The sequence below is a fragment of the Zingiber officinale genome, chromosome 3B (genome assembly GCF_018446385.1).
Source record: "Zingiber officinale cultivar Zhangliang chromosome 3B, Zo_v1.1, whole genome shotgun sequence".
Taxonomy (NCBI): Eukaryota; Viridiplantae; Streptophyta; class Magnoliopsida; order Zingiberales; family Zingiberaceae; genus Zingiber; species Zingiber officinale.
Window position 1 is genome coordinate 80,854,742 of NC_055991.1, and position 20,042 is coordinate 80,874,783.

The 20,042-nt window shown below is 37.7% G+C and overlaps 1 protein-coding gene across 2 annotated transcripts; it reads right to left on the reverse strand.

Annotated features, from left to right (window-relative positions):
- Window positions 1-16,265: 16,265 nt before the first annotated feature.
- Window positions 16,266-19,685, reverse strand: LOC122056653 (elongation factor 1-alpha-like). Of its 2 annotated transcripts, none has more exons than XM_042618711.1 (3): window positions 19,543-19,685; window positions 17,441-17,907; window positions 16,266-17,335 (listed from the first exon to the last, which is right to left on the reverse strand). In XM_042618711.1, the coding sequence occupies exons 2-3, from the start codon at window positions 17,900-17,902 to the stop codon at window positions 16,454-16,456; spliced, it is 1,344 nt and encodes a 447-aa protein (XP_042474645.1). In that variant the 5' UTR covers window positions 17,903-17,907; window positions 19,543-19,685; the 3' UTR covers window positions 16,266-16,453. The 2 variants fall into 2 exon arrangements, with proteins under 2 accessions (XP_042474645.1, XP_042474644.1); XM_042618710.1 differs by lacking the exon at window positions 19,543-19,685 and adding an exon at window positions 18,033-18,057.
- Between the last annotated feature and the right edge of the window lie 357 nt (window positions 19,686-20,042).

Below are 20,042 nucleotides of genomic sequence, written 5' to 3' on the forward strand. Positions count from 1 at the left end.
ATCTTTGGCATCTAAGACTAGGTCATATTAACTTGAGTAGGATTCAAAGGATAATAGCCGATGAACTTTTGAGTTCATTGGTGATGGAAAACTTTCCAACCTGCGAGTCTTGCTTGGAAGGAAAAATGACCAAGAGACCTTTTAAGTCTAAGGGGTATAGAGCCAAAGACGTGTTGGAATTGGTTCATTCTGATTTGTGAGGAACTATGACTATCCAGGAAAGAGGTGGTTCCGAATATTTCGTCTCTTTTATAGACGACTATTCGAGATACGGGTACATTTACTTGATGCGCCGCAAGTCTAAGTACTTTGATAAGTTCAAACAGTACAGGGCTGATGCAGAGAAACGTCAAGGTAAAAGTATCAAGACACTGCGGTGAGATCGTAGTGGCGAGTACCTCTTAGGAGAGTTTAGAAGACACGTACCAGAAGTCAGGATTAAATCCCAACTAACTGCATCTAGTACACCCCAACAGAATGGTGTGGCAGAAAAAAGGTATAGGACTCTTATGGAAATAATTAGATTGATGATGAGTTATTCAGAATAACCAAATTCGTTTTAAGGATATACTCTAGAAACGGAAGTGAACATAGTACCTTCTAAATCAGAACCCTCTACTCCCATAATATTGTAGAATGGGCGTAAGCCTAGTCTAAAGCATATTTGGATTTGGGGTAGTTCAGCACATGTGCTAAAGGGAGACACTGATAAGTTGGAATTAAGAACAAGAGTTCACTTGTTTATGGGTTATCCTAGAGAAACGAAAGGAGGTTTATAGTCCTAAAAATCAAAAGGTCATTGTTAGCACCAATGCTCGATTTTCAGAAGAGGACTATGTAATGAACCACATGCCCATAAGTAAATTTGTTCTTAAGGAAATAATAAAGGACACGTCTAATCTAGTACCAACAGTACAAGATGAGATAACACAAGAAACTGCAACACATGTCACAAATAATGCACAATTACAGACAATGTCTCGTCGTAATGGAAGGGTTGTTAGGCAACCTGAAAGATTCATATTTTGGGAGAGTCTTTGGACTTGATCCCTGGTGAACATGGACTTGATCCCTGGTGAACATGAACTTGATCCCCAGACATATGACGAAGCACTCCAAGATAAAGATGCAGCATCTTGGCAAAGAGCAATGAATACTGAAATAGAATCTACGTATTCTAATAAAATCTGGGAGCTTATAGAACCACCAAATGATGTAAAAGTCATTGGATGTAAATAGGTCTACAATAGGAAAAGAGGCATAGATGGGAAAGTAGAAACTTTCAAAGCAAGGCTTGTTGAAAAAGAAAACTTTTCACCGGTAGCCATGCTTAAGTCTTTCCGGATTCTTTTATCTATTGCTGCTCATATGAATTATGAGATTTGACAAATGGATGTCAAGACAGCTTTCCTTAAAGAAAACATCCATATGAAGCAACCAGAGGGGTTCATTGCGAAGGGCAAAGAGCATCTAGTATGTAAGCTTAATCGGTCTATTTATGGACTGAAGCAAAGCTTCAAGGTCTTGGAGCATCTGGTTTAATGAAGTAATCCAGACCTATGGATTTATTCAGTGTCCGGATGAGTCTTGTGTATACAAGAAGTGTGATGGAAATATGGTGATATTTCTTGTACTATACGTAGATGACATAATTGGTAGTTGGAAACAATATCAAAGTGTTGTCGGAAGTAAGGGTATGGTTGTCCAAACAATTCGATATGAAGGACTTGGGAGAATGCACATATTCTTGGGATCAAAGTAATAAGGGATCGCAAGAAAAGAATATTATGATTATCCCAAGCTTCATATATTGATATGATCCTAGCTCATTTTAGCATGCAAGACTCCAAGAAAGGTTTTCTACCTTTTAGACATGGAGTAACTTTATCTAAAGAGATTTCTCCGAAGACATCAAAGGAGATAGAGGACATGAAGGTAGTTCCTTATGCTTCGGCTATCGGAAGCCTAATGTATGCTATGCACGAGACCGGATATCTACTTTGCAGTGGGCATGGTTAGCATATATCAAAAGTAACCCTGGACAGGGACATTGGACTGCTGTTAAACATATATTAAAGTACCTGAGAAGGACTAGAGATTATATGCTGGTTTATCAAGCAGATAATTTGTTCCCTGAAGGTTACATGGATTTTGACTTCCAATCAGATAGGGACAATAGTAAGTCGACCTCGGGGTTTTGTGTTTACTTTAGGAAGTGAAGCAATAACAATGGAAGAGTGTTAAGCATAGGTGCTTTTCGGATTCCACCATAGAAGTTGAATGGCTCAGAAACTTCATGATGGACTTAGACATGATTTCTGGTTTGCCCAAAAATTATTATAATTTATTGTAATAATAGTGGTGCAGTAGCAAACTCGAAGAAACCATAAGTTCATAAGGCAAGTAAACACAATAGAGCGCAAGTACCACCCAATACGAGATATCATATAACGAGGAGAAGTTGTTGCCACCTAGATTGCATCAGGTGATAACCTGGGAGATCCTTTCACTAAGGCCCTTAAGGCAAGAGCTTTTGATGGACATGTTGAAGGGATGGGAATCAGATGTATGGCAGGATATATGACAACATAGTCTTTTAATATAAGTGGGAGATTGTTGGAATGTATACTAAAAGCCTAGCTTTTTGTATAAACATTTATTTAGAAATAAGAATCATATTGGTCAAATATCTACATTTATAAGTTAAGTGTAGTTGTTCGATTAATTGATATTGTAGATAACATGGTGTGTGATGTCTGACACAGAAGATCATGTTATTAATTCCTTATAAGTTATAAACAGTAGCTCACGACTGAGATGGAAAGGAACAAACCATTAGAATAGTCGTAGTGTAATTAGGTATTAGTTTATCTTGACTAATAAATTACACTAGTACACACTGAGTGTATTAAGCAGGACCATTTAAGGTAAGTTCTTTTTATATTGACTTAATAAAAGAACAAGACCTTAGTTATTATGGAAGTGTGTGATCTTAATCCTAATATAATAACAAGCATATATATTTAGTATTTATTTCTTTGACTTATCAAAGGGTGAGATTTAGCTCGATAAATCAATAGGCCGGATAAGTTGGGAAATGATATTACTTATAGTGTGTGTTGTTGATTATATAAGGAAATTGTGTCCTAGTCATCTAGGTTGATAATGTCCCCAAGAGGAGCTCATAAGGATTGTCATGTTAAACCCTGCAGGTGGACTTAGTCTAACACGACAATAAGATTAAGTGGTACTACTCTTGGACTAAGATATTAATTAAAGTGAGTTGTGAGTAACTCAATTAATTAGTGGGCATCCAACATCTTAAACACAGGGAGATTAACACACTCATAATAAGAAGGAGCCCAAAATATAATTTGGGATTGGTGCGGTAGTTCAATAATAATTCTTTAGTGGAATGAATTATTATTGATGAAATTAAGTTGGGTGTTCGGGGCGAACACGGGAAGCTTAATTTCATCGGGAGACCAAAACCAATTCCTTCTCTCGGTCCCTATCGTAGCCTCTTATTAATAAAGTATTATACCCACTATACCCACCTTTATACTCATCCTAAGGTGGCCGGCCAAGCAAGCTTGGAACACAAGCTTAGGCCGGCCAAGCAAATAGGATGAGCCAAGTTGTGTGGCCGACCCTAGCTTGAATCCAAGCTTGGTGTGGCCGGCCACATCTTATATTGATACCATGGTTTTAAAAGAGAGTTTAAAATTTAAATCTTTCCTTTTATAACTTTGTACAAAAGATTAAGTGAAAGGTTTGATATCTTTCCTTATTTGTAGTTAAAAAGAAAGATTTTAATTTTTATAAAACTTTCCTTTTATGAAACCATCCTCATGATTTTAAAAGAGAGTTTTAAAATTAAATATTTCCTTTTATAGTTTCTACAAAAGATTAAGAAAAGATTTGATATCTTTCCTTATTTGTATATTGAAAGGAAGATTTTAATTTTTGATAAAACTTTCTTTTTATGAAACCATGTCTATTATTTTAAAAGAGAGTTTTAAAATTAAAATTTTCCTATTATAGTTTTTACAAAAGATTAAGAAAAGATTTGATATCTTTCCTTATTTGTAGATTGAGAGGAAGATTTTAATTTTAAAGATAACTTTCTTTTTTGTAAATCATCCACATGTTTTAATAGAGAGATTTTAATTTATAAAAAAAAAATTCTTTTATAACCAACCATGAAGGGAAAAATTAATAGAGAAATTTTTATTTTAAAAATTTCCAGAAACAAATTAGGAAGTTTTAATTCTTGTGATTAAAACTTTCCTTGCTTGGAGAATTAGAGGTGGCCGACCACTTTAATAAAAGAAAAGGAAATTGTTTTTTTTATCAATTAAATTTTCCTTTTCATGGCAAATAAAATAAGAAAGTTTTTATTAAAACTTTCCTTATTTGTCAAGACCATGGATTATAAAAGAGAGGGAGGGGGTGCCTTCACAATAAGAACTCTCTTCTATTTTTCCTCTCTCTTTTCCTCCTTGGTGGTGGCTGGCCCTAGCATCTTCTCCTCCTTTTCTTCCTCCTTTGTGGCCGAACCTCATCAATTTCTAGGAGCTTGTTTTGGTGGCCGGATCTAGCTTGGAGAAGAAGAAGAGAAAGGAGGATTTTGTTTCCTAGTTTTCCTTGGAGCTTGGTTGGTGGCCGAGACTTGTTTTTCTTGGAGAAAGTTGCTTGGCCGAAACTTGGAAGAAGGAAGAAGAAGGGTTTGGGTGGTTCTCGTCTCGGTAGATCGTTGCCCACACAACGTCCGAGATAGGAAGAGGAATACGATAGAAGATCAAGAGGTTGTTTCTTACAAAGAAAGGTATAACTAGTAATTCTTTTCTGCATCATACTAGTTTTTCTTTGTATAGATTTTAAAATATCAAACACAAGAGGCTAGAGATTCTAGATTTTCGGATTTGTAATTTGAAGTGGTGTTTCTTTTGTTTTGTTTGTCGATCTTGTGATTCGATTGTTCTTTTTGGTTAAACCTAAAGTTATATAAGCAAATTAAATATTGAATTTCGTTAAGAGGCTTTGTCGAGGCAGTGGTGGATGTTCCCATACCCAAAAGGCCAAGTGTCTCGCCATGTTTCACCTGAGAGCCGATTTTCGAAATAAATATTTAATTAAATTTGTAACTTAGGTGGATTTGGATCTATAATGTTAAGTATCGTTTGTGATCCAAGTCTAAACCACTGAGAACAGATAAGTTAAATTTGGAATCAATAATCTTAAGTTCCGTTTGCCATTCCGAATCTAATTTCTAAAGAACGCAATAGGTTGTTAGGAAAAATTTGACACTTGTACAAAAATTTTTGTACAGTAGAACCGGTACGATCTTCCTAGGACCAACCAATAGTTGGTGGTAGTTGGGTGGATGAGTTACCTAGCGTGTTATGGGCATATCGTACTACTCCTAGAGAAGCTACGGGAATAACACCATTTCAGTTAGTATATGAGGGTGAAGCAGTAGTTCCCATTAAAGTTGGGGTGGAATTTGATCGAAGACAACTATATGATGAGGATAATGCAAATCGACGTCTTATGGAGCCTGATCTAATAGAAGAAGTTCGGGCAAAGCGACAACTCGCCTTGTATCATATCGACAACGGATGAGACAAAATTACAACAAAAGGGTTATTCCACGATTCTTCCAGGTAGGGGATCTAGTGTGGAAGCGCATCAAGTCCGTAGGGGATGTTAGCAAATTGACACCACAATGGGGAGGATCATATAAAGTCATACAGAAGCTTGCTTCCGACTCTTATAATCTCCAAGACGTGGAAGGGAGGAATCTCGAGCAGCCTTGGAGTGCAAATCACTTACAATCATACAGAACTTAGCAAGTACGCCTATAATTCATGTATTTCATTTACTTTTTAAATACCATGAAAGAATGCAGGCGACCACCCTCCAAAAAACGTGTATATCTCCTTGGAAAAACAAATCGATTCTTCTTTCCAGCGTGTTTCCTCTGCTCAGCACTAGTCGATCAGGGACCTTAAGGAGTGACCGGCATGGCTTCCTTAAGGGGAACCGGAAACTTTAAACCCTTAACAGTTAAGTAACGACTATAAACTTCTGAGCGTGTTTCCTCTGCTCAGCACTAGTCGATCAGGGACCTTAAGGAGTGACTGACCTGACTTCCTTAAGGGGAATCGGAGACTTTAAACCTTTAATAGTCGAGCAACGACTATAAACTTCTGAGCGTGTTTCCTCCGCTTAGCATTAGTCGATCGAGGACCTTAAGGAGTGATCGATCTGTCTTCCTTAAGGGGAACAGGAGACTTTAAACCCTTAACAATCGAGCAGCGACTATAAACTTCCGAGTGTGTTTCCTCCGCTCAGCACTAATCGATCGGGGACCTTAAGGAGTGATCAACCTGGCTTCCTTAAGGAGAATCGGAAACTTCAAACCTGAAATTAGCTCAAATTCACTCAGGGGTACAATTCTGATCAGGATATAATGCTCAAATTCGCTCGAGAGTACAATTATGGTTGGGATATAATGCTCAAATCTGTTCGGGAATAAAATCCCGACCGAGATACATTGACACCTTGATCTTCATTCATCGGCTCAAATTTGCCCGGTAATTCAATCCCAATCGAGATACAAGAGTGTGCTAAAGCTTGTATGTAGTCTCAATTCACTTGGGGCACGAAGCCTAACTGAAATATAAGAGAAGGTAAAACTCTTTATACCAAGACAACTCGCCTAAGAATCTTAAAGGTATATGATCTGCAAAAAATAAGTACCAATTTTTACAGACATATTTTCAATTTGAGCAAGCAAGAAAAAGTACATATATTTGATTATTTATCTGTTATATATTCACTCTTAAGATCAGGTTATCTCATGAATACTCCATCTGACTGCTCATTTATTATATCTGTTATAAGTGTAACAGGAGTAGCTCTGAAGATATACGAGTATCAGAAAATAGTGAGCGAGTAAGTATTAGATATTCATTTATAATTCAAGAATAGAGTGCATACATGCAACTACTTAATTTACCTGCTTATTTCTAATATTATGATTATTGCATGCTTGTTTTAGAGACTTATTTGCAAGTACACTTAGAACAATTTGGAAGATATACAAGTATCAGTCAATAAAATAGTAGTATTTTTTGTAGATACAAGTTCATATAGGATAAAAGAAAACAAGTACAAGTAGCTCAACCCATGACTAGTCCATTCACTAAATACTCACTTAAAACTACTAAGAAAAATTTTGGGTAATTCTTTGTTGAGCCGCCGATGATCTATAAATCGAGGAGGAGGTTCTTGAGGTAAATACCCTCCCTCTCGTAGTTTCCTAAGGGTTCCATCAGCAGAATGAGTTAAAGTTCCTATAATGTGTTCAGCAAATTCATTCCTAAATTTAGGGGAGTCTTGTCGGCGTCGACTTTCCCAACATTCCTCTTCACCCGCCTTATAAGATTGTAGCTCTAATTCTAAGTGGTCTACTTTACCTCTGAAATCATCTCATTCTGTTTTGGTACGCTCCAGTTCCTTGGTAAGGAAATTTATTTGAGAATCTTGAACTTTCAGCTTCTCTTGTAATTGTAATAAACCAAAGTCTCGAGAGGCTAATTCTTGAGCTACGTCCGAAGATCTGGAGTGGGAAGTTTGGAAATTTTCCAGAAGAGATGATCTAAGGGTGGCATCTGAAATAGCCTTATCCTTCAGGGTTGCTTCAATGATCAATTTAGAATTCAAATCCTTTATCTGTAATTCTAGTATCCTCTTTTCTCCTTCTCAGACTTGTAGTAGCTGATGATAATTTTGTAGATCTTTCTCCAAAAGGGCCACATGTTGAGCTTGAGAGCTCAACTTCTCTCGTAATTGAATGGTCTCATTGCTAGGAGGAGGGGGAGCTTCCTTTAAAGCTATTATTTGATTCTTCAAGGCATTATTTTCCCTCTCTAATTCAGCAGTCAGGTGACCCGTATGTAGGCTTGAGGTAAAAAACTGAATATAATAATAACACATTTATAGTCTAAAACCACAAGCTAAGAAAACTAAGAAAACACATTCCGAATACTTACAGCGGCAGCTTGGCGATTGTGGTCATCAGCTCGATTAATAATATTTTTTTCCTTTCATAAAAGTCTGGCATTGTAACCAAGACTCAGCTAAAGGACCTTTCAACTGGAGGAGCCCATAAGAAAGAGGAGTCGGATCTGGTTATCCCGATAAAAAAGGTAATTCTTGGGCTTGTCTAAAAAGAACTTGAGGGGGAACAGGGGTTGAAGGCCTCTCAGAAGGAGTAGGCAAATGTTCAAGAAGAGGGGATGAAGTCCTGGCACTAGAAGTAGTAAGAATATTATGTATAGGGACAGGAATTGAAAGTAGTAAAGTAGGAGGTTGGGAGTCAGGATTGGGCTCAATAGAAATACCTTGGGAAGTGGAGCCAGAAGATCTCTGGCAAGGGGTTCTCTTAACTCTTGTTATGGAAGAAGAAGAGGAAAGAGTTTGGGGAAGTGGGGAGGATACAGGCACATTCGAAATTATCAAAGAAGCAAGGATAACTGGGAGAATATTAGAAATAAGTAAGTTGGGTCGCATCATATTAAGGGATAAATTAGAACGAGTGCGAGTATAAGGCATAGGTTCCTTACCTCTCTCATACGAAATCTCGGAAGGGACAATGGGGATTTGTTCAAGCTTAGGGATGGTAAGCCCAAGAGGAGTGTGTTTGTCAATATTTGGTCTTTTCTGTCAGGCGATGAAGGGGCATTCTTCCTTGGAAGATGCAAAGTTCTCAGCAAGTACTTCATTAGGGGGAAGTAGTCCCAGAGTGGAAGGAGCGTGATTGAGACGACGATTCTTTAACAAGTTCTCTCCCAGCTTAGTTTAAAATGATTTATTCATTTATGCATTTCTGTACATGAGAGCTGGGAGAACGACATCAGCTGAAAGAAACAAAAAATCATAAATTTATGAGAAGACCAATCTAAGAGTAACGAATAAACATAAGAAAAAATATTTTAACTTACCGAAAGAAATATCTAATTCTGTATCAATAAAACTTATTCCAAAGGCAAATAGTAGACCTTCAGTGATTAACGCCGATAGATTAAATTTGACACCCTTTAGTTTTAGCATTGAAGCATGGAAGGTAGGATCAGCGGAAATATCTTTTGGATTAGGGGGGTAGAAAGATCTTGCTGCCAGGTTATAGGATATGGAGGAGGAGAAGGAAGGTGTAAAAAGAAGAATTTATGTCTCCATTCTTCTTGTGCTGGGATTCTATTAAATAGAATAGCCTTAAGATGACTCTGGAATTTGAAAAAGCTATCTTCCACTTGGCGAAGAGTGAAAAAGTGATGGAATAAGCAAGGAGATAATGGAAAGTTAAACAATCGAGATACAACAATGAAATTAGCTAGGATGGAGAAAGATTGAGGGATAAGTTGGTTTAAAGGTATGTTGAAATACACGCTAACCTCAATGATAAAGGGATGAAGAGGAAACTGGAAGCCAGACAAAGCATGTTCCCAGAAAATAGCAACGCTCCTTGGAGGTGGAAGATGGGGACGATCTTCGAGAGTAGGAAGAGGCAAGTATGAGGGGAAGTCATAATTTATTGGAAGTTCATAAGCTTCTGGTTCATTAAAGTCAGAAGAGCAACGGGTGAACCATTCGGTAGAAAAGGAAGGAGCCATTGCGAGGAGAGGGGTTAAAAGAAGAAGAAAAATCGCAAATCGAATAAGAAAAATCTCCAAGAGGAAGAAGATGATAAAGTAAAGCCCTTTTTTTGGCCCTTTTTCCTCTTTTCTAAAATCCTTACACAATTATCGAGGAAGAGGGCATAGAAATGGCATTCCCAATGAATGGGTTAAATTTGAAAAAATTGAGGAATCCCGAAGAGGAGGATCATTCTAAAACTCTCAATAAGACTCGGTTAGCTGAATTCGATTAACCGAGTACATCAAATAAAGAAGGTGCACGGGTATCAATATGCACACTCAGACATCAAGAACCGATCGAGCATATAGCTTAAAGAAATTTCACTCGACCATTATGGATCGAGCAGATGTGCATATAAAAGAGAACAATTCAGTCGGCTACTAAGCAAAGGAATAAATTCGAATCGGCCACTAAGGGTCGAACGAATATTTAGCTCATACAAGGGTGCAGAAAATTCTCAGATGATTAAGGATCAAGCGAGCATATAACTCAGGGTAATTCCACTCGACCCTTATGGATCGAAGGGGCATTTATATCAAATGAATGAACCCGATCAATCAATGTAAGTCAACCAAATACTTAGATTTTACAAAAATACATGATAGACTCACTCAGCCCAGTCAGGTCGAGCGAACAAGTTCGTTCGATCTGTATAGGCTGGTCGAACGCAAAAAATATTATGAAATGGAAGGTAATAATTTCACTTAGCTCTCAAGGATTAAGTAAGTAATTAAGTTTGCTCTGAGGGTATAAATCAAGCGAACAACGACACATAATAAGTCTACTCAATCCTCATAGGTAAGATGAATGTCCAAAAAGAGCTAAAACATATATGTAAGCTGGGTCGTCTAGTCATCATAGGTTGAACAAACGCTCGCGTTATATAAAGATTAGTGAAGTGACTGATCGGTCATTACAAACCAAGCAGGTAACCTGAACTATGTGAAGAACCGTAGTAATTCGTTCAGCTCTTATAAAGTGGATATATATATATAGGGAAAGCAAGAAAATACATATATATAAATAAATTTACTTGTTTATTTTGAAGCACATAACTATTGAAGACGAATAGAAGTATAAAATAAAATTACCTGTTCTTTATAAACCAGCTGAGCAATCAGAGTTAACATAAAACAATGCAAGGAAAACATAATTAATGACAGGTCGAGTCATATAAGGTTGGGAAGAAATTAACATAAAACGGTTATAATAATAATACCAAGTCTCAAAAAACACCAATTTACCCTTTGATTAGGTTAGTTTGGGGAATAGATCAGGGGGTCGATTTTTCATTAGTTTCCTTCGGTTAGGAAAACTAGTGGGAGGATCAGAAACTAATAATTCAACCTCTTTTAGTTGTTCCACCCCGCCATCAACCCCATAATTAAGAGCCCTCAAGAGAGAATCCACAATAGGATTAAGGAAAATAGGAGATTTAAGGTATGCCTCTTTTCGCTGCTCAAAACGGGCATCCTCATTAGCTTTATAATCTGCTAGCTCTTCCTGAGAAGCTTTTAGAGCAGCCTCTTTAAGGTTCAGGGCGGATAGTTGGTCTGCTAATTCAGTTGCATGAATATCTTTCAGCGATTGCAATTGGGAAGACAATTGATCTCAGAAGCTTGCTTCTCCAATCTAGAGGATAGCTCATCGCTGCGGGTATTTACCGACTGTAATTGAGACTGAAGGCTTTCTATGTTGACCTTATGTTGGTTCGATTGTTCAGTCTCAACTTGTAGTGATCGACGAGCTTCTTGCAACTGGGTGGATAGACTGTCTATCTTTTCAGTAGCCTGAGCGGAGGATAATTATGAGATTTGCCTCCTTAGTGTCCCATTCTCTTGGACTAAATTATACAATAAACGAACTATGCTCATGTTGGTTATCCAATGCTGCAAAAACAACAATCATTAAGAAGGTAGTTAAGAAAAGATGATCATAAACATAAATAGTTTTACCTTAGTCTCATCAAGAGAAAATCTATCAGCAGTTCAGAGGGATTAAGTCATTCAATTAATTGTCGGGTTTCTTCCCAAGTTGTGGTAAAAGACCACCCCCCCCCCCCGTCCCAAAACAATATAGGAAGAGTAGAAGTAGAGGATAAAGTAGTTTGGATTGAAGGGGGGCAGAAAATCAAAAAGGGTAAGTCTTGGTCTCCTTCTCCTCGAGCAGGTAAGACTGTTTGTTCAAGGAACGTCATAACGAGAGCAGTGGGAGAGACGCGCCACTACAAGTAGGCAATTTCAGGGACGAAGAAGAAGCAGGAGTGGGAGAAAGAACCGAGAGAGGAAGATTAGGTGAAGGAGGAGTAATATCTATAAGGTGAGTCTCTTCAAAAAAAGAAATATCTTTTTGCTTAGGGGAGAGGGCAAGAGTTAATTTGCGTCATTTCTTAGTAGGGGCCTCCTCAGAGGATTTCTCCAAAGCTACTAGAGAGGTAAGCTCGATGATTGGAGGAAGATTGGTAAAAGTTCCTTCTGGGGTCGACTCATGGGAATTGGAAGCAACCCCTGTGGAAACAGGAGCTTCTACTAAAGAAGGTTCTCCCAATTCAGTACGAAGTTCCTTCTCCTTGACACGGATTGCCTCCTCCTCCAAACATAGCTTCTCATCAACCGCGGCCTCAAACAGAGCATCCACTACATAAAATAAAAAATATTTTAGTTAGTAAAAAAGGATTTTAATAGATAAACTATAACTTACCAAGAGAGCCACGAAGCTCTATCTTAACGGGGCTCAAACCAAAAAGATAGAGAAGGTCATTGCGTATTCATTTATGGATAAATAGATAATAATCTGACAATCTTTCTGAATAAGTAGTGAAAGAAGAATGTCGATGTATTTCTTTTACATCTGGAAGAGTAGGAAGGGAGGATTGCCAGGAAGAAGACCAAGGGGCAGGTGCAGAAAATTTCACAAAAAAGAAGCACGATTTCTAGTCGTTGATAGAAGAGGGCATTTTTTCAAAAAAGATTATCTTAGGCCTGGATTGAAACAGAAAAACATCAGGGTCCGACCTCTTAAGGTATGAAAATATGAAGAAATTTTGGGGAGTTGGGGGTATGTCAAAAAGGTGAAATATCATGAATAGACCACATAGATAGCGGAATGCATTAGGAGTAAATTGTTGCAAGGGAATGTTGAAATATCTTCTTATTTCTATCAAAAAAGGGGGAATGGGGAAACATAGGCCAGCTATTAGTTGATCTTTGAAAAAAGTAACATAACCGTCAGGGGGAGGATGAGGACGAGCATCAGAAGTAGGAATCGCAATGCTATATTCTTTAAAAATCTCATATTGCGAACAAATGGAGGTCCTATTGATCTTGCGAAAGGTGGAAGGTGTTTGAATATACCAAGCGGTAAAAGACTCTTCAGCTATAGAATAATACAAGAACACAAGAGAGACAACTTACTGAAGCCTTTAAAAGGGTGAACGAAAGGAGGAAGCTAGGAAAGAAGAAGGTTTAGCAGAGGATAAAGAACATTAGACAACAACACCAACAAAGAACGCGAGGGAGAAGATGAAAAAGGTAAGAAGATAAAAGGTTTAGGGTTTTTTCAAGAATATTATTGATAGTTATAGTCGTTTGTATGGAGAACCCTCACAAGGGGAGTCGTTGATTTATTAAGAGAAGAGTGTGATAGGACGTTACTAAGAAAGCGTGCGAACCATTATGTCAGAAAGAAAAAATAGGCAACACGCGTCAGGAATCCATAAATGGGCATTTATGATATACATAACAGATTAAATCATGCTCGGGTTAGCGTCACAGTATCATGCACCTCCAACATTCTCTTTCCGTTGAAGAACTAATCAACAACGAGAAAATTTTGAAAAAGGTGTTCGATTTCCTAAGTGCAATAAAGAGAAGAATGAGGAGTAAATATAAAATAACAATAATAAATTATGGCTGGGTCTAGCTCGAAGTATTTTGATCAACCATAATCCCAATCGGATTTGTAGACAGAACGGAGCCCAGAAATCTAACTGAGTTAATATTCGCTTGAGCCTATATATAAAATCTTTTGCTCAATTACTTCTTGCCTAGTCGGTCGCCTATTTTTATATATATCCTTCTCAAACATAAACATAGAACTCTAACATCAATATCAATAATTTTACAACCATAACTCTTGAGCTTCCATAAATAGATACAACAAATAAATAAATCTATAGACACTAGATCACTCTATTCCTCTCAAGTAAGAGAGCAAGATAGAATAACAACCTAGACGAAGTTTGAAACAAAGAGAACGAATAAGCCGACTCATTATCACGTTTATGTGGGATGAAAAAAAATTTTACCCGGTATTATTACCGATCGGAAAATCTATCATCCAACGGAATTCAATTCTTATTTGGAACCACCTGATTGTTCTTCCCACCCTAAATGGGGGCGGGTAATAGAGTGATAGCCCGGACAAAAAGGGGAGGCTCGTCCTGTCCTCTGGTGCTTGTACGGTTCCCCCTCCCAAACATGTGACTGAAAGGTTATCTCTGACTTGATATGATCCAACTCGGCTTGTAGAAGATCCACCTTAGCCTTCTGCTGGTCCAAGGCTTGTTGTTGTTGAGATATTAGTAAACTATCTGCATGAACTTTTCTGGTTAGAACAGTTATTTCTGAAGTGTACTGGGCTCTTAAATCATCCAACTCCTCAGTCTTTTGCTTCAACTTTAAATAGACTTTGTTCCTCAAAGCCACTTCTGATTGGACCTGCGATTGAACTGCTAATAGACGTACCTCTAGTTCTCTTTAGTGTGAACGATGTATATCCAAAGCTTGCATTGCCTCAACTAAAGATTTTTCCTTCTCATATATCAATTGATCCCGGGGGGAAGATCTGAAGCCATGACTTCTAATAAAATCTTTAGAAAGGAAGTAGAACAAGAAGGAGCAAAGCTGGATGTTGTATAAGGTAGGATCGTACCCTTATTTAAATTGCTAGAGGTATCACGGGATCATTGTAGTAGGGGTCACGAGATCATTGTATCAGGAATCACGGGATCATTGTAGCAGGGGTCACGAGATCACTGTCATAAATATGAAGGGTTCAGGAAAAATTAATATTTAGCAAAAAGATAAAAGTAAACTTAGGTATAGTCAGTCGGGCACAACTCCTTCGACTAGACTTGAGGGGGAGACTAGTGATATGGGTTATAAGGAGTGAACCCCGTACAATAATGTGAAAGGGGATATAAGTAGAAAGAGAAAAAGTAGAGAAGCCTGGGTAAGGTAAATGCACTCGGTCAGAAAATCTCGGTCAAAAATGTAGAACCGATCGGGGTAAAACTGACTGAGTGCACGACATAGGTAGATATGCTCGGCAGGCAAAGCTCGGTCAAGCATAGAGCGTCGGACGAACCAAAATGAGTGAAATATTAGCACACGCACCTACCCCCGATAGGAAAGCCTCGGTCGAGCATGAAATCACGACCGAGAATATAAGCTCGACCGAGAATACAAAGCCCGGCCAAGCTTAAAGGCGTGCATTCCTAAGCAATCTCTACAGCTGGTCAAACGAAAATCGATTGCATATCATAAGGCTCGACACAACTCAATAGGTGAAGCCCGATCGGACATAAACATAATATAAATATAACACACTCGGCCGTAGAAGTCTGGTCGAGTATAAACATAACTCGCTCGGTAATATAAATTCAAGTGAATGAGCAGACATATAAACTAAGATAGGCAAAAGGAGCTCGGCTTGGAAATATATAATAACGAAATTAAATAGTAATTTAAATATGAGATAAATTACTGGATAAAATTGTTTATAAATTATTCACAATTAAGCTTATTAGAGTTTAAGTTGATTTGTGTTAATTATTTTTATACATCAACTATTGTTGACGAAAGTTTAACTGTTTGAAATTATCAATTATAGTTCGGTTCATTGTTTACGGAGTCTGTTCGGATGAATCTAATGACTAGTATATAAAATATTATAATCATGAGATCTGAGATTTGAATCTCGACAAAAGCTAATCACTATTCCAAAGACTAATTTATGTAAAAACGAACATAATTTACCTCCTCCGTGTTGACCCTATGACGGGTGAGTTGGCGAATACTAAAAACGAATATATTCGTCTTTTACCAACACAAAGGTCTAAGATTATTATTTATGTAAAAAATAAAAAAATTTATAAATATAAAAAAAAATAATTGCATGAATTTATTATTTAAATTGCTTACATATATCCATTTAGGAAATTAAAGTTCACATGGTTTGGTACTTATTTTTTTATTATTTAACATTAATATAATTTTATAATTAAATAAATTATATTTTTTGATAAATTATCATTAAATATATTATCTCAAATACTCCGTCCCGTTAACTATTAGAGCCTCGGGGCTTCAGGCAGGCCTTCCAAGAAGAGTCTTGAGTAAGAAAGGGGGAAGCACATTCCAAACATAAATCCTTGGAAGCCAAATAAACATATTAAAGTTGCCCTACACTTCAATTTTCAGAATTTTAAAGTTGCCCGTCCTATTTTTTTTTTTAAAAAAACATATTAAAAAATAAAAGATAATTTTATGACTACTAACTAAACACATAATCCATAAATGCATTGACTCATGAAAAGTAATAATAATGGTGCTTCAAAATCTTGTAGACAACAAAATATAAATTAAGTTCAATCCCTTCAGAATGCCATGCAAATGCTCGATCAACACTTACCACCAGACGAGAAAAGCGACTAAGAATATAGTGAAGGATGGCTCAATGAAGCAGCTCATTTCTTCTTGGCAGCTGCCTTTGTGACCTTGGCACCGGTTGGATCCTTCTTCTCGACACTCTTGATGACACCGACAGCCACAGTCTGTCTCATGTCCCTCACGGCAAAACGACCGAGAGGCGGGTACTCAGAGAAGGTCTCAACTACCATTTGCTTGGTGGGAATCATCTTGACGAATCCAGCATCACCGTTCTTGAGGAACTTGGGCTCCTTCTCGAGTTCCTTGCCGGAGCGTCTGTCAATCTTGGTAAGAATTTCAGCAAACTTGACAGCTATATGGGAGGTGTGGCAATCGAGGACGGGGGCATATCCATTGCCAATCTGGCCAGGGTGGTTCATGATGATGACCTGAGATGTAAAATTAGCTGCCTCCTTTGCAGGATCATCCTTGGAGTTGGAAGCAACAAAGCCTCGCTTGAGATCCTTGACTGCAACGTTCTTAACATTGAACCCAACATTGTCGCCAGGAAGAGCCTCTTGTAGAGCCTCATGGTGCATTTCCACAGACTTGACTTCAGTGGTGAGACCGGTTGGACCGAAAGTGACAACCATACCAGGCTTGAGGACACCAGTCTCCACACGGCCTACTGGGACAGTCCCAATGCCTCCGATCTTGTAGACATCCTGTAGTGGAAGGCGAAGGGGTTTGTCCGTAGGCCTCTTTGGCTCATTAACCAAGTCAAGGGCCTCGAGAAGGGTTGGACCCTTGTACCAGTCCAAGTTGGTCGACCGCTCAATCATGTTATCACCTTCGAAACCAGAAATGGGAACGAATGGGATCTTGTCAGGATTATAACCAACTTTCTTGAGGTAAGAAGAGACCTCCTTAACGATTTCATCATATCGAGCCTTGGAGTACTTTGGGGTAGTGGCATCCATCTAAAACAAAGTAAAAAACCAAAGAGAATATTAGATGAAAAAAAAATCCAGTTCACCATCGCAACACAATGAAGAAGTCAACTAATTTAGAGATTTATTGATCACCTTGTTGCAGCAGCAAATCATCTGTTTAACACCAAGAGTGAAAGCAAGGAGAGCATGTTCTCGTGTTTGGCCATCCTTTGAAATACCTGCCTCAAAACCACCAGTGGTTGAATCAATAATGAGAACTGCACAATCAGCCTGAGAGGTTCCAGTGATCATGTTCTTGATAAAGTCACGGTGCCCAGGTGCATCAATGACAGTGCAGTAGTACTTTGTGGTCTCGAACTTCCAAAGAGCAATATCAATGGTGATACCACGCTCACGCTCAGCCTTAAGCTTGTCAAGAACCCAAGCATATTTGAAAGATCTTTTATTCATCTCAGCTGCTTCTTTCTCAAACCTCTCAATTACACGCTTGTCAATGCCGCCAAGCTTGTAAATGAGATGACCAGTGGTGGTCGATTTACCAGAATCGACATGGCCAATGACCACAATGCTTATATGAACCTTTTCCTTGCCCATAATTTCTAGAAGAGACCAAATAAGGAGTCGTGAATAATAAATTAAACAAAAAGCATCAAAACATCTAAAGCATGTTAAATGCAAGAATTTAATTGAAATATTCTTGTAAATATGCAAGGGTGAAGATCACCTGAGCCAACCCAAAATGAACTCAAATAGTGAAAAAGTGCCCAATATTTCCTATAAATGCATTGAAACACTAAATTTGAAACCTCTTTAACCAAAAGTAGAAGGAAAGCTAACAGAAATTAAATTAGCAAATAAATTCTAAAAGGACATCTTTCCATAGTTTCATAGAATAGAATTACAGAATTAATGATTATACATCAAAGTCTTAGCAAATTGTGTATACTAGCTATGTAGCAATTCACTTTGTAACAAGAAGGGGGTGGCAAAATATTTAAACTCCAAAATAAACAGTCCAAAATAATATACATATTGTGGTTGTGTTCGAAAATTGCATATTCCTGTAACCGGGTAAGGAATAATGATATCCTGAGCCTACCAGAAAACAAACTCAAAACATGATAATTCTCTGTATTCTTAATATATGCCTCCAGAACAAAGCCACAAAGGAAGAATAAAATGAAAACCTTGCAGCTGAAGGAGAGGCAAAGCAAACAGAGATCGTACAAGCAAATGACCTCTTTGATCTATGGAGGTCCAATAATTACACAAAAAAATTTCAATATATATACAAGCATGTATAAATGCCATTTTACTGTTCCATAGGACATATTGCTGTAAACATATAAGGGGAAATGATATCCTGAGTCAACCAGAAACAAACTCAAAACATGAAAATACCCTATATTATCAATATATGCCTCCAGGACAAAGCCACAAAGAAACATTAAACTGGAAACCTTGAAGCTGAAAATAGAGGCACAACCAACAGAAATAGACTAGCTGTCAAATTCTTAGAAAGACATCTTACTTTCTTTTTTTAACCACACAACCAGCTATATGTCCATACTGACGTGAATAAATTAGGACTACAGACTTTCACAGCAATTCCGGCATTAAAAACCATCAAGACATGTGGATCAAGGATTAAAACACCAGACCATGCAGCCAAGTAAATAATACCATTGAAAAAGATCAGTTTTAATAATTACAAGGAGACTAAGAATCATCCGAACTACAAAAATAATAAAAGACCATGCAAACTTATGACTTTCACGGTATTCCAACATTAGAAACCATCAGCATATGAACATCGAGTAGTTAAGTTAAAAGAACGAGCAGCTGAGTAAAGATAAAAACATCAGCTTTCCTCGATCTGTGATATTCCATAGACAAAGGCATCATTTTTTACAATGATAAGGTGACAAACAGCCTCCAAACCACAGCAATAATAAAATTATAGCTAGATAACCAAGATCTAGATTCTATAATTCCAATCCTGATCACCAATCGGAGGTCCGCAATGCGCAAAACTCCCATAACGACAAAGCAACAGACAGATAATGAAACATCTACAGCTCAAAATACGAAGAAGCATAAACAAACGAACCAAATCATTGCACGATATTTCAAACAAGACGGAGTGATTTCGATCGACATGCTAAAGACATGATAACAACTAAAAGATAATCACCAACACGAATCACTAGTAAAAAAGATGAGCGAGATCTCACCGAATAAAGATCTCGAGAGGAGGAGCCGCAACAATAGAGACGAGCGAAGTGCTTGCGGAATTTGCCGTCTCGTCAAATTTATAGACGGGAACGTCTGGCGACCCACTTAGGGTTTCTATTATGCCCGTCGGATTGCAATATGACGGTTATTATGATGTGATCGGACGGGTAATCTACCGTACGCGCTGTTTAAACAATGAAGCAATAACTTTGTGAGCCCAAAAGCCCATTTTAAGAAAATGGCCCCATTTAATTGGGCCTAAATACGTTGTCGAGATGGATTGCAAATTTGGCAATTATGAACTATTTCTGCGATACTAAACCCTTTATTTATATATATATATATATATATATAAATGGAATGTGATATCGCAGGAGAACATTCCTAATATACGAAACCGCTCGATGTGGTTTGATGCGGCTATGATGAGCTGGACGTGTCACGTAAGCAAAAAAAAATAAAAGGAAAAATCACTACTGTAGTCGCACAACCATTTCTC